Consider the following 24478-nt stretch of genomic DNA (forward strand, 5'->3'; position numbering starts at 1 on the left):
TTGTACGTATGTAAGAAAGCACTATTCCATTAGAACCTGAAAACCAATGTATGACTATAAAAAGCATATCTGCGCTCTAATAGGACAACAACTGCAGGAAGTGGGGTTATCCCCCCAACACGACAAAGACATGCTGCTCGGTAAAAACAGTATTAAACCCAAAAACAAAAAAGGTTATTATATTGCAGCTTACCTATTCTAACCTGTGCTGACTGCCTTCCATTTCCTAATAGGCTTTTTTCCTTTATTTTCACCTAATGATCCTGCCACAAAGTCTGTTATTTTAACAAACCAAGCTGTTCAGCAACGGTGGGGGAGTGACAAGAAGAATGAGGCAAAACCTTTTGACACTGACAGGGGTGCTCACAAAGGTCGGTCAGCACTTACACCCCCTTCCTGCCCAGGCCAATTTTCAGCTTTCAGCACTGTCGCTGTTTAAATGACAATTGCGCGGTCATGCTACACTGTACCCAAACAGAATTTGTATAATTTTGTTCCCACAAAGATAGCTTTCTTTTGGTGGTATTTGATGGGCACTGGTTAGCGGCACTGATGGATGGCACTGATATGCAGCACTGATGGGCATTGATAGGTGGCACTAATGGGCACTCATGGGTGGCACTGGTGGGCAACACTGATGGGCACTGAAAGGCTGCACTGATGGGTACTTATGAGTGACACTGATAGGTGCTGATACATGGCACTGATGAGCACTGATATGCGGCACTGATAAATAGCACTGATAGGCATCCCTGATGGCACTGGCACTGGCAGGCATTGGGGATGGGAACTGATTGGCAGTTGCCTGGGCACTGATTGGCAGTTGCCTGAGCACTAATTGGTATTTCCCTGTCGGTCTAGGGTGGCATACCTGGTGATCCAGTGTTGTGGCCTTCCCTGGTGGTCCTGGTGGCATCCTGGTGGTCCTGGGCAAGCATCCGAGGAGGGGTTGCTCTGATAAACAATCAGTACAGAGTACAGACCCACCACTGTCTATTCGCATCTGTCAGACGCGAGTGAGGAAAAGCCAATCAACAGCTCTTCCTGTTTATATCGTGATCAGCCGTGATTGGACACGGCTGATCACGTGGTAAAGAGCCTCCATTGGAGATTGGTGTAGCGGTTTGTCAGACTGACACGCGCACCAGCGATCGCCGCAAAGCGTCCTCCACGGGCACTTGGTGGCTTTTATCCTGCTGGACGTCATATGATGTCCATTCAGGATAACCGAACCACCACCCGGGCCATCATTCTGCTATAGGCCGGGCGGGAAGTGGTTAAATAAAAACACCTGTAATAAAAAATCAAGGGGCCTGAAAAAAAAAGACTTACCCCTAATGCAGTGGTATTAAACTAAATTTCATTGTGGATTGCATCAACATTATGGTTGCTCTCAAAGGTCTGGTTGTATTTATAAGACTAGTACCTAGATTCAGGTACGCTGCCGCAACTTTAAGGTGGCGTAGCGTATCGTATTTACGCTACGCCGCCTTAAGTCAGAGAGGCAAGTACTGTATTCACAAAGTACTTGCCTCCTAACTTACGGCGGCGTGGCGTAAATGCGGCCGGCGTAAGCGCGCCTAATTCAAATGAGGATGGGGGGGCGTGTTTTATGTTAATTACTCGCGACCCGACGTGATTGACGTTTTTTACGTACGGCGCATGCGCCGTCCGTGTACATTTCCCAGTGTGCATTGCTCACGGACGTATTGGTTTTGACGTGAACGTAAATTACGTCCAGCCCCATTCACGGACGACTTACGCAAACTAGGTAAAATTTTCAAATTTCGACGCGGGAACGACGGCCATACTTAACATTGACTACGCCTCCTAGGGGCAGCTTTATCTTTACGCGGCGTATCTCTTACGGAAACGGTGTATCTTTACTGCGACGTGCGCACGTACGTTCGTGAATCGGCGTATCTAGTCATTTACATATTCTACGTCGAACTCAACGGAAGCGCCACCTAGCGGCCAGCCTAAAAATTACACTTTAAGATACGACGGCGTAGGAGACTTACGCCGCTCGTATCTTAGCCTAATTTAAGCGTATCTGGTTTCCAGAATACGCTTAAATTAACGCCGGCGTAGATTCAGAGTTACGACGGCGTATCTACTGATACGCCGGCGTAACTCGCTATGAATCTGCCTATAGATGTCCAGAACACCCCCAACCCCCTTAAATCAGATGTCAGGGTCCCCCACGCCCTCAGGAGTCAAGACCCTCCCACCCTCCATTACATCACAGTGCACCCCCTTACATTGTGCTGCTGCCAGGAAGAAGCTGGGGCCAGAGTTGGAAATCAGAAAGTGCAGGATCTGGAGGAGGACCAGAAGAGGGCTGGAGTCAGCTGAATGCTGAGACCAGGGGAAGTAGAGACAAGGTGGTGCTGCGACTACACAGAGAGACGTAGGCTCTGTAGGAGGAGTTCTGTCCTCCTCTCTGCTGCTGAGAGCTAGGGGAGGCATAGACCGCCTCTCTGTGGCTGCTCAAAGAAGTGCAGGATCTGGTGGAGGAGTTCTATCCTCCTCTCTGCCGCCAACTGCTGAGACAAGGTGGGGTAGAGATGAAGGAGGCGCAGCTGCTGGGACACATGTGGCCCACGTGTGGCCTATATATATAAATATATATATATATATATATATATATATATATATATATATATATATATATATATATATATCATAAACTTATTATATAAATTAGAAACTATTAACAGAAGTAGAACCCAAAATTGTGAGTTGTATTGATCTTGTGAATTTTTTTAGAAAATTATAATTTACAATACATCCTCTTTTTTTCCATTTCACAGCAAATAATTAATGGGGAGATGTTTTGAGGTGTCACACTTCTACGTAAATTACACCTGATAATACTTTAGTCTTTTTTATAAATGACTAACACATTTTGGTATTTTCCCCCCATTGTTTGATTCTCTCCACTTCTGGGATAGTTGTATAATTGCTCTGCTAAACAAACACATCCACACAAAAGCTGACAATCCCGCTCCTCCGTGCCCGTGGCTAATTAGGCGCTGTTTTCTCAAGCCCTCCGTAATGAACACGATTGAGATAATTGCCCAGAAAAATGTGTCTCCTGATTATTCTGCATATCAGTCAGAACAGGTATATTTATTATCGGATCGGTTAGGAAAATCTTAGAACCCACAGTGTTTCCATTACAGCCTTGTTCACAAGAGATGCATTGCCAGCAATTATCTGCGTTTTCGAAAGCCGTATAATTCATGAATAAGAACAAAATACATTCAGTATCCAGAGATAGTAACGTGTTGCACTGCATATTACTGTGCTAAAGTCCAAAATGCGTAATTGCAGATGTGCGATTTGACCAAGCGGAGGTTTTTTTTTTAAAAAGCCAGCAGCTACAAAATCAGGGCAAAATCGTGGGTGCGCGATATATGCCCTGATTTTGAATACTGCGCCAGCATATACCGAGCGCAGTACACTCGCAGCTGGACGTACAGGACGTGAGCGCGAGAGTAGCCGAGCCTGCCCGACTATACACGAGTGTACTTCGCTCGGTATATGGCGGCACAGTATTCAAACTCGGCGCGGGAAAGCGGGTATCGAGCGGGGAGGACGCGGCAGAAGGACGCCGGACCCGACGAAGAGGACACCAGAAGCCGCAGATGGACACCGGACCCGACGAGGCCGCCGATGGACGCCGCGCAAGACACCAAAACTGTAAGTACAAAAATCTTTTTTCCACAGGAATGCGGGTCCACTTTAGGGGTGCGCGCTATACACCGGAGCGTGCAATAACCCGATAAATGGTATAGATGGTATAGATTTACCAAATCTGGTGCACACAGAATCTGGTAACCAATCAGCTTCTAACTTCAGCTTGTTCAGTTAAACCTTGACAATAAAACCTGGAAGCTGATTGGTTACTATGGTTACTATGCACAGCTGCACCAGATCATTCGTGCATCAGTTTTGGTAAATCTCCCTCCAATGTATATCTATGTATGGCAACACAACATGTATTAACACACTTCTTGTGTGAACCCTTTCTTTCTTATCCATAAAATTCTATTTCTGCCAGAAAAAGTAATAAAAGACAAAAAAGACATTCCGGGACAGGGGGTCCACTCTCACCCTAGTTAGGCACACATTGCGAGCTGAACGTATTCACTGATTCTTAGGCACAGTATGAACCCATTGGGGGTGCCGGGAATGCAGTCAGCACCAGGTGCCATTTTATTCCTTTTTGATCGCATTCTTATTCTCGTTTTCTCCCTTTTGAAGACTTTAGTCTCAAAGTGGGGAAAATATCCTATTACATGTATAAGTGATGTCCTTGCTCTAAACTCCTTTTGACAATATTGTTACTTTAGTCTCTGAACTGTATGTATACCTTTTAGCCCCAGGTTGTGCTGGAGGCTCATGCTATGTACTGTACTGCCTTTCAATAAACTGCTTTGAAATGGAAAAAAAAAAAAAAAAGACAAAAAAGACAAAAAAAACATATATATATATATATGTATATATATATATATATATATATATATATATATATATATATATATATATATATATATTTATATAGTTGAACCTCGGATTACGAGCGTAATCCGTTCCAGGAGTATGCTCGTAATCCAAAGTACTTGCATATCAAAGCGATTTTTCCTATTGAAGTCAATGGAAACGAAAATAATTTGTTCCAAATTGACTTCACTGGGATGCAATACCGAATGCGGCCAGAGGGGGGGAGCGCCAGAAAGCAAAATGTCCGAAAAGGCCCGAGGACATTTTGGCTTATTTCCTGCGCCCCGTACCTCAGGCCAAATGAGGTACTGCAGGAATATTTTCAGCTCATCTCGGCTTATGCGCCCCCCGTACCTATTTTGCTTGAATTCTGCTTGTCTTGCGAGTCAACACTCGCAAACCAAGTCAGAATTTAAAAAGAAAAGTTGCTCGCAAATCAAAACACTCTCAAAACAAGTTACTCTTAAACCGAGGTTCCACTGTATATATATATATATATACATAGTCCTAAATTGTAAGCTTTAATGAGCAGGGCCCTCTGATTCCTCCCGTATTGAACTGTATTGTAACTGTACTGTCTATCCTTATGTTGTAAAGTGCTGCGCATACTGTTTGCGCTATATGAATATAAATCCTGTATAATAATATATACATACTGTATAAATAAATAGTTTATTCTTACAAAAAAAAAATTATATTGTTTTAGGATTTTCTGTATGAATAAACAGATTTTTATAGTATAGAGCTCTATCTATTTTTTCTTAGATTACATATTGAATATATATTTTTGAATAAGTCCATAGTAAAGCAGAGTTTTGGCTCCAGTGTACAAGAACTTTTTACCTGATATGCTTCCATGGTCCAATAAACCCAAAATACAAATACGTTATTAAAAGACATATTTCAGAACTGGAAAACATTCTCTATGAAGTTGGGTGCAATCTTGTTTTTTTTTCTCCAGACATTTCAGGATAGGATGAGGCTGAGGAGAGAACTTCTGCAATGTCGGACCCCCATTTATGAAGCCTTGTCTTAAATATTGTTACTTTTCATGGATTCCTGCAGCTTATATTTGTAGCCTATTAGTGTCCCTTTTATATTACTGACCCGTGTTTAAAGATGAACATGGTGTGTGTATTCTTACTGTAATCTTGGTGTGCTTTGTGTATTTCTTCCAGATCTGTGCAGTAACCCAATGTTAAACTTCTTCTCATTCTGAGTGACTGGTCTAGTCTCCGCCCCCTCCTGAAGTTTTTCTGTAGGCAACCTATAGTGGTTAATCCCTCCCACAGCTCTGCTCTCTGCACAGCAAAGTGATGATGTCACTGCTAATTTTTCAGGGTAATATCTGGGTTGGCAAATTTATTTATGGCACGCAAAAAAAGTATTCATACCCCTTGGGGAATTTTCCACATTTTGTCATGTTATAGCCAAAAACGTAAATGTATATTATTGAGATTTTATGTGATAGACCAACACACAGTTGCCCATATGAGCAGAACAAGTCTGGATGGCCGCACTCCAAGTTAATATATTTATTGAATTAATAGTCCACACAACAATCAGAATAAAAAGCACAATAGCTTTTTTTTTATTCTGATTGTTGTGTGAACTATTTCTTCAGTAAAGATATTAACTTGGAGTGCGGCCATCCAGACTTTTTGTGCTCACATGTATCCTGCATACTGAGCCAGCGCCCTATCTGTGTGGGGGAGGTGAGACTTTGGAATTGCTATCCTGAGCGGTTTATTACTTTAACAAAGTGGCATATAAATGTGAAGTGGAAGGAAAATGATAAATAGTTTTCAGCATTTTTTACAAATAAATATGTGAAAAGTGTGGCTTGCATTTGTATTCAGCCCCCTGAGTCGATACTTTGTAGAAACTCCTTTCACTGTAATTACAGCTGTAAGTCTTTTTGGGGATGTCTCTACCAGCTTTTTACATCTAGAAAGTGGAATTTTTGCCCATTCTTCTTTGCCAAGTAGCTCAAGCTCTGTCATATTGGATGGAGAGCGTCTGTGAACAGCAATTTTCAAGTCTTGCCACAGATTCTCAACTGGATTTAGGTCTGGCCATTCTAACACATGAATATGCTTTGATCCAAACCATTCCATTGTAGCTCTGGCTGTATGTTTAGGGACGTTGTCCTGCTGGAAGCTGAACCTCCGCCCCAGTCTCCAGTCTTTTGCAGACTCTAAGGCCTTGTACACACAGTCGGACCAAACCGATGAGAATGGTCCGTCGGACCGTTTTCATCGCTTCACCTCTGAAGTGGCCGTACGGCCTGATATGTGTACACACCGTCAGTCCAAAATCCGATCGGGTCAGAACGCGGTGCCGTCAAACACACGACGTGCTAAATAAAATGAAGTTCAATGCTTCCAAGCATGCGTCGACTTGATTCTGAGCATGCGCGGGTTTTGAACCGATGCTTTTCTGTACTAACCATTGGTTTGGTCCGATGGGGCAGCGGTCCATCGGTTCGGTTTTGAAGCATGTTTTAAAATTTTGGACCGAAGGAAAACAGACCGATGGCCTATACACACGGTCAGTTTGGTCCGATGAAACTGAACTTTGGTTTACAAGTTCACAGCCTCACAGGTTTTCTTCTAAGATTGCCCTGTATTTTGCTTCATCCATCTTCCCATCAACTCTGACCAGCTTTCCTGTGCCTGCTGAAGAAAGGCATCCCCACAATGTGATCCTTATACTGTATTTATTGCATGTTACTTACCTGTAAAAGCCTCCTTTGTGTTGCCCTGAGACTGTTGGTTGCCACCATCTTTTATGTGATGTCAACAACTTAAGAAGACTCAGAGCTGCTACTCAAGTGAACATCTATAGTATTCCATTCCCTCCACCCCTGGCAGCTACATACAGTATCTCACAAGAGTGAGTTCACTCCTCACATTTTTGTAAATATTTTATTATAATTTTTCATGCGACAACACTGAAGAAATTACACTTTACTACAACGTAAAGTAGTGGGTGTATATCTTGTATAACAGTGTAAATTTGCTGGCCCCTCAAAATAACTCAACACACAGCCATTAATGTCTAAACCGCTGGCAACAAAAGTGAGTACACCCCTACGTGAAAATGTCCAAATTGAGCCCAATTATCCATTTTCCCTCTCCGGTGTCATGTGACTCGTTAGTGTCTCGGGTGTGAATGAGAAGCAGGTGTGGCAAATTCGGTATTATCGCTCTCACTCTCTCATACTGGTTACTGGAAGTTCAACATGGCACCTCATGGCAAAGAACTCTCTAAGGATCAGAAGAAAAGAATTGTTGCTCTACAAAAGGATGTCCTGGGCTATAAGAAGACTGCCAAGACCCTGAAACTGAGCTGCAGCACGGTGGCCAAGATCATACAGCGGTTTAACAGGACAGGTTCCACTCAGAACAAGCCTCACCAGGGTCAACCAAAGAAGTTGGGTGCAAGTGCTCAGCATCATTTCCAGAGGTTGTCTTTGGGAAATAGACATATGAGTGCTGCCAGCATTGCTGCAGAGGTTGAAGGGGTGGAGGGGTCAGCCTGTCAGTACTCAGGCTGCATTAAATTGGTCTGCATGTCTGTCGTTCCAGAAGGAAGCCTCTTGTAGATGATGATGCACAAGAAAGCCTGCAAACAGTTTGCTAAAGACAAGCAGACTAAGGACATGGATTACTGGAACCATGTCCTGTGGTTTGATGAGACCAAGATAAACTTATTTGGTTCAGATGGTGTCAAGCATGTGTGGCGGCAACTAGGTGAGGAGTACAAAGAGAAGTGCGTCTTGCCTACAGTCAAGCATGGTGGTGGGAGTGTCATGGTCTGGGGCTACATGAGTGCTTCCGGCACTGGAGAGCTACAGTTCATTGAGGGAACCATGAATGCCAACATGTACTGTGACATACTGAAGCAAAGCATGATCCCCTCCCTTCGGAGACTGGGCTGCAGGGCAGTATTCCAACATAATAATGACCCCAAACACACCTCTTAGACAACCACTCCCTTGTTAAAGAACCTAAGGGTAAAGGTGATGAACTGGCCAAGCATGTCTCCAGACTTAAACCCTATTGAGCATCTGTGGGGCATCCTCAAACGGAAGTTGGAGGAGCGCAAGGTCTCTAACATCCACCAGCTCTGTGATATCGTCATGGAGGAGTGGAAGAGGACTCGAGTGGCAATCTGTGAAGCTCTGATGAACTCCATGCCCAAGAGGGTTAAGGCAGTGCTGAAAAATATTAGTGGCCACACAAAATATTGTCACTTTGGGCCCAATTTGGACATTTTCAGGGGTGTACTCACTTTTTTTGCCAGCGGTTTAGACATTAATAGCTGTGTGTTGAGCTATTTTGAGGGGACAGAAAATGTACACTGTTATACAAGCTGTACACTCACTACTTTACATTGTAGCAAAGTGTTAGTTCTATAGTGTTGTCACATGGAAAGATATAATAAAATATTCCCTTGCTAATACACAGGCGCTTCCAGCGCCGTAATGCGTTTCATGCTGGAGCGCATATGGCGCTCCGGGGATGCCGTACACGGCGCCCTGTTTGATTTCAGTGCTTATGCACTACACCTGATCTCCTGCCTATAAAGGCATTCAATGGAGATACAGCTGGCATTCTATTATTGTCAGCCGTAGCTCGGCCTACGCTACAGACATGGATGCCTTTACTCCCCATGCCGGAACAACGCTCCAGCCTCAACTACTACTTTGAATACCATCTACAGATGCTGCAACTTGGAGCCATTGCTGGGGACAACTTCACAGACTGCCCTATTGAACATCCTTCACCACAGGATCCCTAGTACATATACTGAAGTTTGCAAGTTACATTTCTGTTACTTGTAGTGCTATAGCAATACCTGCTACATATATACCAGCTATACAATTGTTGTTCCGTATAATATCTTCTACTGCTCAACATCTAGGATACTGTTGTGTATATAACTGTCTGCTAAGGAATATGTTAAAGGCATATTTGTACTCAAATACCCTGAGCTATATTCACCTCTCATGTATAACTAATAGTTATTACTATAGCTCCTAAATACCATATGTACTCTCAAAGTACCTGAGCTTCATTTGCCTCTCATATATAACTATAGTTATACTACAGCTCTAGTTACTATATGTACTCTCAAAGTACCTGAGCTATATTGCCTCTCATATGCAATTAATACTTGTTACTACAAATACTATATGTACTCTCAAAGTACCTGAGCTTTATTGCCTCTTATATGCAATTAATATTTGTTGCTTCAAATACAATTTATTACGTGCTTGACAGAAGTATAAAATACTTATAGGCCTTGTCCTAATTGTAGAACATGTTCGCTCTAACTTTTCTATGCTAGGGGTTGATGCTATTTCATAGCATCTCTCCTAGTGGCCTAAATACATCTCTACATGTTAAGGTTAATATGATGTAGAGAACCCCCAAACTCCTTTTGATAGGAGTGACGCCTGGGGTCCCTTACTGATAATCACCTGCATGTAGTGGTGTATTGGGATATTGTCCTTGAACTATAATTTTAAACGCTAAGCCTTGGTAGCATGTTGTATTGCGTCCATGCTTCGTAGCTCAACGCCTTTTTTTATGTGACACAGAGATGATGTATAGATCCCCCAAACTCCTGTTGCGATGAGTGACGCCTGGGGCCTAGTACTGATTTGTCGCATAGAGAATCGCATTGAAATCCTTGCTAACCGCAGTTGTCGTTCACTCCGTTCACCAGTGCTGTTACAGGGATGTACTCACTTTTATGAGATACTGTAAAAGGTTTTGTAGGGAGATGAGGGGAGGGGCAGATAAGCTGGTCCAGCACAGAGAGTAATTAGAAAGAGAAAGATGGGAGGGCTATGATGTGCATGGAGGGAGGAGGCTGTTCTGGGGAATTGACTAGTTTAATATTTTAAAGTTAGGGCTCATGCACATGGGTATAAATAATGCTGTATTCAGATCCATACAACATATAGTTTTTTATAGATGTGAATGCAGCAGTGTTGAATATTATGGTCCCAGGTATCAGTATTTGATTGTGCCCCTGTCTAGGCACATTGCAAGTGAATAAAAAAAATGAGGGCAGGAAAAACACTGCATCAAAGCAAACTGCGCAATTTTCTGTGCTCATATGTGCAATTTTTGGAAATTGGAAAAAAAATTACCTTTCAGTGCAGATAAGGCCTTACTTTTGTGGAAAAAGTGTATTTAACCTGATATTATATATTTTTTTATTGATATGTTCCCTGATTATACTTCTACTTCAATAATTTCCTAAGCTAAAAGTTGTTGCTCAGATATTGATCCATAATGTTGAAGTATATTACATAAAAAATAGGCTTCCAGATAATAAATTCTTACGGCCATATCGATGTTCTAACATCCTCTGCCCTCACTATCAACTGCAACTGTCCAATCTACAGATGGAAGGATGTGTTAAGTGTATATTTACAATTTTATTTTATTAGCTGCCACTTGTACAGAGTCATGTGACTTTAGTAACTTCCACTTTTGTTGCTACTGTATAAGACTCAAAGAGAGGAAACTGGGGTTCTCTTTAGAAGCATCTATAAACATCAATTGTACTTTATTCTGATATTCTAAAATACCTATTTTGGTCCCCAAAAAAAAGAAATTCAGAATATGCTTCTAAATACTGTATATTTTATATGGCCACATAAAATAATAAAATAATAGATAAAGCAGATCACTTTCAGGTCACCTGCACATAGGATAGTTTAAAGTAATATCATTGTTTAAGAAAGGGCTGTGTCTAAAGTAAAACACCAAACGATTTTTAAATTTTTGAAAAAAAGGGGGTGGAGATGAAACTTCTCTCAGGTATTATAACTGTCTGTGCCCCATGGGAAAGGAGGATACAGAAACAGCAACAACAAAAAATGATGTAGTAGAATACTGAAGTGTGACAACCTCTTTTTCTATCTCTCCTGTTTTGGTTACACCCATTACCTTAATGTCTTGTCTGGTGTCACCAGAATAGAAATCTCACCACTGGGGACACAAATAACAGATAAAAGGTGACAAAGGTTGTAATCCCTCTAAAACAAGAAAAAAGAAAAAATTAGGTACACTTTACCCAGATATAATGAAAAAAAAATGTTGCCCAGACTGCTACTTCAATGTGGTTGTAAAAAGGCACAAGGTTTTTTATCTTCATGTATGCATTAAGGTAAAAAACCTCCTGTGTGCAGCAGCCCCCCTAAAACGTACCTGAGCCCCCTCTCGATCCAGCAATGTCAAGGAGAGCATTGCCTCTCCTGTTTGGCTCACTGCTGTCAATCACAGCCAGTGAGCCAAACAGGAGACGGAAGAGACGGTGCTGAGATGCGGTTCCATGTGTGAATAGAAACACAATGCAGCGGCTCAGCTCAGGTGCCCCCATAGTAAGCTGCTTGCTGTGGGGGCACCCAGCAAGGGAGGGGCCAGGAGCGCCAGCATGGGACCCAAAAAAGGGAGGATCCGTGCTGCTCTGTGCAAAACTTCTGGACAGAGCAGGTAAGTACAGGCATACCCCACTTTTAAATACTCAATGTTTATTTACTATAGCTGGAGAGTGCAAAATCAGGCTCACTTCTGAACAGAAACCAAGGAGCTTCTAACCCCAGCTTGTTCAATTAAGCCTGGTAATAAAACCTGGAAGCTGATTGGTTTCTGTGCAGCCTGATTTTGCACTCTCCAGCGATAGTAAATAAACCTTATTGTGTACTTAAAAGTGGGGTATGCCTGTATATCATTCTTGTCATTTTTTTTAAATAAAAAACAAGAATTTAGTATCGCTTTAACATACAATATAGTGTACTTTTGAGTTTTGGAAGAATTTGTTACCTTTTGTAGAGTTTTTACAACATGTTGGAAAATCTTTGAAACTATTGGGTAACTGATACCCCTTGTCCATAGTCCATCTCTGAGGATGCCAACCTAGATAGGAAAAAAAGTCAAATCGACAGTGATGGCAGGATCTCTCCTGTAACGTCATTATCGGAGATATGCCCATGTATCGGCCAGGCCTGGACTAGCAAACTGGCACTGTGGCTTGTCTGCTCTAATTTATGGACCTGTAGGCAAAATCTGCTGCAGCCGTACATGGTAGCCAATCAGCTTCTAACTTCAGCTTGTTCAATTAAGCTTTGACGAAAAACCCCGGAAGCTGATTCGTTACCATGCTTGTGCACTCCAGTTTTAGTAAATCAACCCCAGTGTAATCTATGGACATGGTACCAAAATCCAGGTGGTCTTTAGGTGAACATGACTCCTTTATCAAGCTTGCCAAGTTCTGTCTGTGTACACAGTCTTTGATCAGTGTGGTTCATATTTTTTAGCTGTAGGTAGGCCTTGTATCTGACTACACAAAATTTCTAAAAAAATATTACTGATAGATTGCTAAGGGGTTTTGCTATGCTATCAAAAAGAGCATTCTCTCTAATCATTTAAGGATTGCCCAGCCAACTCCATAATGGTTCCGTTATTCATAAACAGGAAATGTATCTAGACAGACAGTAAAGGCTAGTAAATTATAATGAAGCCATTCAGTAAAAGCGCAGCTGAGTCATTTTACTTTTTACATTTCAACACCAAACAAGTTTTCTTCATAATGTCATTTTCTTAAAGCATATCTAAATCCAAAAACATAGGGGGTAATCCACAAAAGGGATACGCCGGCGTATCTACTGATACGCCGTCGTATCCCTGTTTCTATCTATGGAACTGATCCACAGAATCAGTTTCACATAGATAGGGAGAAGATCCGACATGTGTAAGGGACTTACACTGTCGGATCTTAGGATGCAGTACCGCAGCGCCGCTGGGAGCATTTCTTTTACGCTTCGTTTTTTCTCCGTAAGTATTAGTTTTCCGTCGCAATATTAGGGCTGCTTTTACAAGGCCTAAACTGTTTAGGCCTTGTAAAAGTAGACCCTTCTATCCCGCGTCGCCATCTTTTTTTTTTCAAATTTTTTTTTTCCCGCCGCAACTCGTATTTTTTTTTACGCCCATCGCGATTCTCAAAACCCGGCGCAACGTAAAACCGCGCATTGCATGTCGGGAAAATGACGTCGGGAGCATGCGCAGTACGTCCGGCGCGGGAGCGCGCCTAATTTAAATGGGACTCGCCCCATTAAATTAGGAATGCCTTGCGCCGGCCAGATTTAAGTTACACAGCCGAAAATTTCTAGGTAAGTGCTTTGTGGATCGGGCACTTAGGTAGAAATTTTCCGGCGGTGTAACTTAAATCCGAATATTTAAGTTACACCGGCTGGTTGTGGATTAGGCCCATACTGTATATACTCGCATATAAGCCAACCCGAATATAAGCCGAGGCACCTAATTTTACCACCAAAAAAATGGGAAAAGTATTGACTCGAGTATAAGCCTAGGATAAGAATGCAGCAGTTACTGTAAGTGAAAAAGAGGGTCAACAATGCCCATCTGCAGCCACACTGTGCCCATTTTCAGCCTCATGTTGCCCATAAGCAACCTCATTGTGCCCATAAGCAACCTCACTGTGCCCATGTACCTTATCTCAGTATTGATGAGGAGGGAAGGAAACCAAAATCACACAGTACATTGTCCCCTCTGATTCACAGCAGTTTTGTGTGTATAGGAAGTCTGTGCCGTCCACGTCGCCCACGCTGTCCACTGTAACAAAGCTCTGCCTCCTCCTTGTCACTGACAGACGAGGAGGAGGTGGAATGGCGCGGACTTTCTATACACACAACACCGCTGTGAATCAAGGGGACAATGTACTGACAGGAAACCTGACTCAAGTATAAGCCGAGGGGGGCTTTTTCAGCACAAGAAAGTGTGCTGAAAAACTCAGCTTATACTCGAGTATATACGGTAAATGCAATATATTGCATTTTACCAGTCCTTAGATGTCCTTAGATATTTTCAAGGCTAGATACATTTTCTGCAAGTACATAAAAATTCTGATTGACCCTGCCAAATACTGTGTGTCCTTGTAACTTCCTGTCCATTGAAAATAAATCTCAAACAACAATATCAGCCACCCCAGTTGTTTTTTTGTGGACTACAGAACATCTTTACCTTGTAATATTAAAATAAAGTAAATAAAAAAAGTTCAAATCAGGAGATCAGCCTAGTGTGACAATGTTGCTCCTCCATAGATGCAGTATGGTGAATGAGCGTTGTCACCCATGGACAGGAAATTTGTTGTTGGCAGGATCACCAGGTAAAAATAAAGGAAACACTGCATGTTCTTGGATTTAGGTTCTCTTTAATGTATGACTTTACATTTAAAACAATTAGCTTAATTCTCATGAGTGTTTAACTTACCTGGCAAAGCCAAACCTAAACACATAAGAGCGGGACGTTATAGGTAGAATTCAAAATTACGCAGGGTTTCCATATTTCGGCCTTGGCTCAACAATCAGGCTTGTTCCATAAGAAAAGGCTGAGCTAATATCACAATATAATGGGCAATAACCCTTGGCAACCAAAAACATTTACTGGGCATCGGTTCAGAGCAATCAAAGCAAAAAGAGAAGATTTTAATTAGGTGGCTTTGGGTTACTGCACTTTGCTCATTTGAATTAGCCCTACTTTGGTCATTTGCATTCTAAATTAATAGTTATTTAACCACTATAAACCATGTAGGTGAACCATTATTTATGATCCAGCTCCTGTGATGATCCAAAGCATCTTAAGAATTCTCATTGCACTCATTCCAGAGGCTCGCTGGGCATTCTGAATAGTCTGAATATCAGTCTCATGTCTATAATTTCCTCCAATACTTCCCAGTCATGAGCTGTAAATCACTAAAGCTTATCTGCCGAGCTGTGCAGCCATTCCATTGCTCAGCTTATTGGGTGTTTGGAAAAGATTATCTAAATCATTCCTAATGCCTAACTACTGCTGTGCAAATTATCTCTTATTACTTAGACCTCTCTCCCTCCTGCTAGCGTGGACCCAGGCTAAAATGTACAGTTTTTCTTCAGCCTTCCTTTGCTTCCTCGTTTATTTTGTTCATTGATTGCTATGCTAAGTGCAGTTAGATTACACTGAGAAAGGAAAGGAAGCAAACTCTTAATAACTTTGCCAGGTAGGGTTTTCCTTGGTGGCACTGATGCTCTGTGGGGCTGCCTACAACAAACACACTTTTCTGAAAAATATGTTTTTACATGATTTTTAATGTTAATACTGTACAGTAACCTTTTTTTTTTTTTTTTACCCTGGAGGAGCCCCTAACATACATTTCAGGTCTCAGGAAACCCTACCTTACTAAAACCAGTTCATCAGGATTAAGTGGCCCACATTTAACATCTAACAGTAGTGGTTAGTAGGAAGGACGTCACCCTTACAGACACCTCAAAACATAATTGGTGTCATGCTGGCAGCTTTGGCAAATGCCATTGGTCCTGGAGCTATGCAGGAACCATCAGATGGGAGGCGAAACAGACCCAGCTTAAGGAACCTTTGCAACCTCTAGACTTTAGATCACAGCTGTAAACACAAGGCACGCGGGCCGAATCTGACCCTCCAGGCCATTTCATGTGGCCCTCGCACCTCTCCTGCAGCTGTAGGAGAGCTCCAGCCCTCCTTTGGTCCTCTTTCAGACCCCTACTTTCTGCTTTAAGGCTCCATTCACACCTAGGCGTTTTCACGCCCGCCGCTATTGCAGCCTGCAATACGCTGGAGGGGTGATTTAACATTGTCGGCTATGGAGATGGTTCACATCTCCACGCCGAACGCCGAAACGCCGAAACGCCTGAAGCTCAAAACAAGTCCCTGACCCTTTTTTTCAGGCGTCTTCGGCGTTTGGCCATATTACACAATGTGTAATCACCCCTCCAGCGAAAATCGTGGTAAAAAACGCCGCAATTTGTCGCGGCAAATTGCGGTAAAAAACGCTGCAAAACGCCTAGGTGTGAATTCAGCCTTAAGCAATGCATCCAGCTTCTTCCCAGCAGCAGCATACGGAAAGGGGCTGCACTGTGATGTAAAGGAAGAGTGGGGGACTCAACTTCTGATGGTGGGTTGGCTTTTAACATTTAATGTAAGGTAAGGGGTTGGCTTTGACATCTAATCTTACACATACAACTGCCCCTTTTGAGGACAATCATAATGCTGAAATTGAGTTGGACACCCTTGGTCTAGATGTTGTTAAGTCTAGAGGAACCCTGGTTGAGAATGGCTGCTGTCGAGCATATAATTATTATTGTTATTTTATTATTACTAATGTAAGAATACATTTTCGTTCTGATAGAGTTGTATTGTGTATAAACTGGCACCAATGATAACACTGCATTAAGGACCATATAGAAAAAATATGTACAGTCTGCAATATCAGCCCACAGGTACTCAAATATTCAAATGGGGTGATTTAGAAAAAGGATAAAGACTTTTGACTATGTAAAGTATATGTGTACATTGCAAAGTGAATGTTCATTTAGTGAAATTGATAAAGTTGTGTTCACTTCAATCATCCAATCATATACAAGCAAAAGGTTTATTTAAATTTCCATTGCACATGATTGGGCCTTCAGCATGAACACAGCCTCATTTTTATTTACTATTATTAGTAACTAAGTAAGTATACGCTTTGAAAAGTGAATATGCAACTTGCTAAGTGAACAGGCTATGCCCTTAATAAATCAACAGCATTGAACCCTTTCGGAATGTGCCACAGATGCCAGAATGACAGTCTGGACTTTTATATATATATTGCAATAACAATAGAGAAAAAAGAATGCATATGGGGCTAACACTAAACATCGAAGCACCGCATCTCAAAATTATTTTCCAACGTATACTATGTCTAATGGATAGCATAGTATATTTACTGTATTTCTATAGGATAATCTGATTACTTGGCAATTGGACCAGCCTTTATATTAGGACATATGTAAGATTATATCACAAATGTATTCTTTACATGTGCTGTAGCTTTTGTTTTTCATGTATACAAATATTTTCACTTGTATAAATACAATCTTTTTTTATTTTTTTTATATTATTTGTGTGATCTTAATTGTACCTCATTCACATGGCCTTAACAATTTTACTGATCATTAGGCAAGGAACAAAAGTTCCTACGTAAACGATCAGTAAATAGATCAGTTTTTGAATGCGTTTTTTTTTGTTATGGTATGTGTTTATATACATGTCCTCACAGATTTTTGGGGTTTTGTGTTACGGATCTGAACGCAACACATGTTTTTTTACGCACCTCTGTGAATGTCTCCAATGAAAACAATGCAGCTGCGTACAGATTATTATTATTTTTTTTTAAAAGACTATGTGAATGAGGCCTAAAAATGTTCATCTACTTGTGTTATTTCAAACCTTGCAATAACAAGAATATTTATATGAATATCCAAATCTATATGGTGTGTTGTGTTTATTTGTTACCTGTGGCCTTATCTGACTTTACTAAGAAAAATTGCATGTTTTTTTATTTATATCTGCAAATCGGACAAAAATGTAATAAATATAATATAATTCTGTGTGAAAACAGACCGCAATTAGGTGTCATAATAACATTTACATTTTATATAAAGAAAAAAATCTGATTATTAAAATGCATCACGTGTCATTTTAATTTAAAGAGTGTGTACTGAAAAGGCCTTAAAAAAAAAATGTTGTAAGGCAAAATATCCAGCTTGTGAGGTTAAAATCTCATTCATCTTCTGCCGTGATCACACAATACTAGGAGCTGTGGTGTGTTTCGGAAAAGGATTAGCCATTAGTTAGCCTCTGGTCTTAAATAGTAGCCATTTGCTGGGAAGGAGGGACTGAGGATGGAAGAAGGGCCTCTGTATGTTAGAGGATAAAGGAACCCCTGACACAAGCATTTCTCAAAATGGCGGCAAGAGCTGTGCTTTCTCCGTATTGCCAGAGATGAGAGTCTATTGAAGAAAGAGCCTGGAATTTTCCAGCCATCTGTGCCATGCAAGCTTTCCATGGCTGGGGGAAGGCCATAGTGGTTTCTTTAGTCATGGCGAACATTCTACATCTCTCTGCTCAGTATACCCAACATTTCAGCTCACAGATATAAATGAATAACAATGGCGGTCCTGAGAGGGTTAACCTGAGGATGTGAATCCCAAGGTTTTCCTGAGCAATCCAATAAAGTAAATCAATGTTTTCTTTTTCTTTTCTTAACACAATTTGAATTGATTTGCTCCTGGTTGAGAGGCACTTTATGTCCTAAGCACTTGCACTGCAGCCTAGTGTAGGGCCATTAAATACTAGTGCAATATATATTAAGGTATCTTTTTAAGTGAATACACTCTGCCTAAATAGTAGAGCTCCCTGTAAGTAATGTAACAGGGGCTCACTGCTGCAAACCACAAAATGGAGGTAGAAAAAAAAAACAAGCTTTGGGCCACATCATTGTACAACACCACACTGCCGCCCTACAAAGGGTGATTAATTGGTATTCTAACAAAGCAGGTATTTAAAAATGTTTGTTTATTGTCATATTTTTGCAAGTATGGATTGGAAACCACATTTGTGGTTGGGAAAGTATAGTTAATCAATTGGCTGGGAGGGAGGGCTGCTCTCCCACACACTGCATTCTTTGCCCTTGTAGTGTGTAGGATGTTGTTGTTCAGTACATGGCTCAGATGCTGAGATGAGCTAACCCAAGCTTTTCACAGTGCTGGAACCAGTGGATTTAACCATGTCCCTGCCACTCCAACCAGGGCTGCCAGGCAGGCGCGTCCCTCTAGCAGGGTAGGGTGTTTTAATTAGCTTCAAAATCAGGACACAGTGCTGCATTCTACCTGGCACATAGGCTGCCTGCATATATTTAACCCACTTCCACACTTTCTAGTCTAGTTTCATTTGTGTGGCGTTTTTTTATTTATTTTTTTCTGTGACCCAGCTTTTTTAAATGTCCTTTAAAGATGGTCGAGCAAAATTATTTGTGTGCTTGAATAGATAGATAGATAGATAGATAGATAGATAGATAGATAGATAGATAGATAGATAGATAGATAGATAGATAGATAGATAGATAGATAGACATAAACACACAAGCACACACATATTATTATTATTATTATTATTATTATTATTATTATATTACCTATATATGTATGTATGTATATATTTTTTAGTCTGTAAGTATATATGTATATATGGGATTTTTGTTAGATCTATTACAATGCAATATATTTTATAGGCCATTTAGAAATAAGTGTGTGTGTGTGTGTATATGTATATATGTATATATATATATATATATATATATATATATATATATATATATATATATATATATATATATATATATATATATATACATATATACATATATATATATATATATATATATATATATATATATATATATATATATATATATATAGATATATAGATATATATATATATATATATATATATATATATATATATAGATAGATAGATATAGATGTATATCTATATATCTATATATCTATCTATATATATATATATATATATATATATATATATATATATATATATACATGCATACATTTACACTCACACCAGCACACTACACTACTACTAATAATAATTATAATAATACATAAAAAACGATATATATATATATATATATAAGTATATAACACACATTTAAATGTAACACACAACACACAAAATGTGTTTACATATATATATATATATATATATATATATATATATATATATATATATATATATATATATATAATATATTTAATATCTTATCATTATATATATATATTATCATTATATTGGATATGTATATATATATATATCTCCTGTATAATAATATATATACATATCCAATATAGTGATACTATATAGATAGATAGATAGATAGATAGATAGATAGATAGATAGAATGATAAGATATTAAATATATTATATATATATATATATATATATATATATATATATATATATATATATATATATATATATATATATATATATATAATTATATATATATATATATATATATATATATATATATATATATATATATATAAGCAAATTTGACTGCCATAAAATACAATGAAGAATGCAACACACACGAGCACAATAATAATAATAACAATAATAATAATAATAATAATAATAATAAATAAGTAAATAAATAAATACATGTTTTATATATATATATATATATATATATATATATATATATATATATATATATATATATATATATATATATATATATACAATTTGTATCTTATTATTATATTGGATATGCATATATATAGTTTATATAACATACAAGTATAACATTTAAAAAAAATATATAGACCCAATGTAGGATGCAAATAAAGAAACAGATCATTCAGATATAATTGTAAATTCCACTTTATTGGGACAATTTATGCGTTGCAAATGTACAGTGTGATTTGTCGGCTCTCTCCCTGCAGCTTGAACTTAATAAGAAAACAATAAGCAGCTCTTATGGGGGGCTCATTATTTGGCGTGGTTTTTGGAGTGGTCGCTGACCATGTATTCTTGTCTGTAGAACACGAAGGGTCAGAGATTCGCTGGCCGGGAATCTGATCTCCTTTCACGGCTAGGAGTAGGAGTTATGTTAGTTTGCCAAACAAACAGGAATGCGTAGGAAGAAGATTGCTTTGAGTACAAAATAATGAATCTTAGTGGGCTGTTCAATTATCTCAACCTCCCTTATAAGCAATACATTGCGAGTCAACTGTCACCAGAGATCAGCCAATGTCATAAATAAAATAAATCATTTTTATAACTATTTTTTTTTGTATTATTATTATTATATTAACCCTACATAATACTGTAGAACATACCCTGTAAACGAAATTTCATTGTTTAAAAAAAGCCCTTCCCAAGAATGTTTTGATAAACTTGAAAACACTGGGCTACTGATGTTTTTTTTTTTCTTTTCTTTTTTTACATGGTGATTGTCGTTTTTTTTTTCTTTTTTCCTCCTTATTTTTCAGATTTTTCTCTAAAATTGTTACACTTTGAATTCCAAATGTACATTTAATATACAAATTTTCATTTAAGAATAACAATGAAAGCCACACAAACTATGAACCAGACGTGTGAAGAGGTGGTACTGCAGACACGTACACATTAAAAATACTCCTCACAGTTTGTTTTTTTTCCAAAAATAAAATATTAACTATCAAGACATCTGATTGTGGCTTTGATGAAAAAAGCATGGTCCTATTATGCAACTTGCATTTGGGTAATGAAAAAAAAAATTCACTTTCTAGTTGACCAGACTACTGAAACAGATACACTACAGTTCAGATATAAGTTTTATTCTAAATACTGCTGGAATGGTACTAGACAATTAAAAAAAATAACTTTTCAAAATGTCAAATGTCCATTGTGATACACTACTATTTTTTTGTGTTACCACAAACACCAGTCACTATTGTTCAGTATCGCATTTCCATCTAATGCAAAGAGGTGTCAAGGTGACCACAATGGACTTAAATCATTCTTCCAAGTTATTCTCGGTAAAATTCACTTATTCACATAAATACATTAAGACGAGGATAAATAATGGCTAAAAATAAGAACAAAAAAAATGTTTGCTCGAGATATAATAAAATAAATACATGTTACTTATTTGAATGCAATTCCAACATCACTAAAATATTTATAAATAAAAAGCAAAAAATAATAAAATAAAAAAAGTCCATTTGCAATTCATGTCCCCTTCATATCCATTTGGTCAAAAAAACAGACAAAACAAAAAAAAAACACTTTTTTTTTGCATGACACTGGCTAATACTAAATTCTAGCAGACTTACCTTCAAGTACATCATTAAAATGTTTTTTTGTTTTTTTTGTTTTTTTTGTGCCTTGCTTCGCAGTTATTGCACTGTCATGCTTTTAAAGACTAGGGTCCCTTGTTTTCCTAGAACTATACGAGTCGCTGAAAGGTAGAACATCCCTTTAAGCTGTTGGCACTCAGAATAATAAGATACATTAACAACTTTTCTTTCAGAAAAAAATTGAGGTAATTTAAACGGAGTTTTACAGTTAGCTTCTTTCTTTCTTTCTCTCTCCCTTCTTGTAAGTTACAAATGCGTCAATTTGGGGGCTTCTTGCATCCTTCCCTGAGTCGTATGATGAGAAGATAGGTCTGTGTAGGTGGGATGGGGGTCACAAGGTCCATGGTGATGGTTGCCTGGAATCTGTGCAGCGCAGCTGTAGTCCACACTGGCAGATGACGGGTGAGAAAGATGACCCACATTGAACATAGGACCAGAAGCTGGCATGGAATCAACAAAGTTCCCTCCAACATAAACAGGGCTGCCCTGCAAATTGGGGTTGGCAAAGCCACTGTTGCTCTGCATGGGGTGATGGTCATACTCTGCACCAGGGTATCTCTTCTGCTGGGGCAAACAGCTGCTCAATGGGGCCGTGTAGGCAGCCAGCCCGTACATGTTCTGCTGGGATTTGGCAAACGATGTTGGCGATGGGGCATCGTAGCTTAGGCTATTGACTGTGGGCAGTTGACTTGAATATCCTAAATGGCTGGAGCCACTCAATGGCGGACTGCGGTCTGGAGACTGACCCCCTGGACTGTGCATGATCCCCTTGGCTTTCTGGTCCTTCTTGTACTTCATTCTTCGGTTCTGGAACCAGATCTTGATCTGGCGCTCGGTTAGGTTCAGCAGGTTGGCCATCTCCACCCGGCGGGGGCGACACAGGTAGCGGTTGAAGTGGAATTCCTTCTCCAGTTCCACCAGTTGGGCGCTGGTGTAGGCGGTCCGCACTCTCTTGGAAGCGGGGCCAGTGGGGCTCTTCTCCTCGCAGTTCTCCCCTGAAATGGAAAGTAAAGCATAGTCAATTATTTAACATTAAAGATAAAAATATGATATGAAGTGGAAAGTAAAGCATAGTCAATTATTTAACATTTAAAAAAATATGATATGAAGTGGAAATGAACACACAATGGTTATTGAACGTTAAAAAAAAATGATAATAAAATACAGAAATTCGGTTCTCAACGTTCCAAACACATGAGCTGCCGGCTTTGGGATTTAGCTGTAGGGTCCCTTGAACTGTCTTTGTCCCAATACATTGTGTAAGAAAAAATAAGTTAATGGCTAACCCTATGGAATCATCTATCATGGACCATCTTCAGAATAGAAACACAAACTCAGCAAGAAATTGAGGATGGGGTGTAGAATGTGGAGTTTATGGATCATTTTCTTTCAAAATATTTTATTTTCAAAGTATATAGAATACTATTTAATACAATTAATTATTATTTTAAGGTCTCATTAACAATAAATCCTGGATTATGACAAAAGAATAAGTACTTAACAGTTAAAAAGGGTTTATGGATCATTTTATGTTCAGGGAAGTTCTCAGCTGTTAAAAGTTCCACATTATAATGACCATCCCAAATTATACATACACACTGGGCTTAAAAATACTGGCTTAAGAAACGTTGTGTCTACAGGAGTGTTTTGTGTCTTCCTGTAGAAGCAGCTCAATGTTACCCTATGTGTCCATACACATTAGGACGATTACAGGCATATTTTGAGATCAACGTAAAAAGGCAGGAAAAAAACCACTTCTGATTCACTTTCTGATTGGAGCTCACTGGGAGAAAACTCTCCTAAACTTGTCTAAACTTTGTACAAAAAATGGTCTACACGAGCATTTTTTAATCCAAAGAGAACAGACATTTTTTAAGCCCAGTGTGCATGGAGCCAGCGTTTTTGTACACAGCAGGTTCAATGCACACTGGGCTTATAAAGAAAACGACAGTTCCCTTGGCATAAAAAAAATGCTCATAGAGTTTTTTGTATATAGTTTGGAGGAGTCTAGGAGAGTTTAGTGTTTTTTCTGCCAGAAAGCTCCAATCAAAAATGCAAACCAGAAGTTTTTTTTTTTCTGCCTCTGAAGTTCCAAATTATAATGACTGAACTGAGAATGAATGATTGTAGAACAAAAAATAGCAATTGTGAGACCTATAGGTCTGCTTATTGTTT

General features: G+C 39.3%; 1 protein-coding gene across 7 annotated transcripts in view; it reads right to left on the reverse strand.

Annotated features, from left to right (window-relative positions):
• Positions 1-20827: 20827 nt before the first annotated feature.
• HOXD3 (homeobox D3) overlaps positions 20828-24478 on the reverse strand; it is a 54911-nt gene continuing 51260 nt past the window's right edge. For all 7 annotated transcript variants that reach the window (XM_040357680.1, XM_040357681.1, XM_040357683.1 and 4 more), the window contains one exon: positions 20828-23298. In XM_040357680.1, coding sequence (XP_040213614.1) covers positions 22550-23298 — 749 coding nt within the window. In that variant the 3' untranslated portion in view covers positions 20828-22549. The remainder of the gene's footprint in view (positions 23299-24478) is intronic.

The sequence above is a fragment of the Rana temporaria genome, chromosome 6 (genome assembly GCF_905171775.1).
Source record: "Rana temporaria chromosome 6, aRanTem1.1, whole genome shotgun sequence".
NCBI lineage: Eukaryota > Metazoa > Chordata > Amphibia > Anura > Ranidae > Rana > Rana temporaria.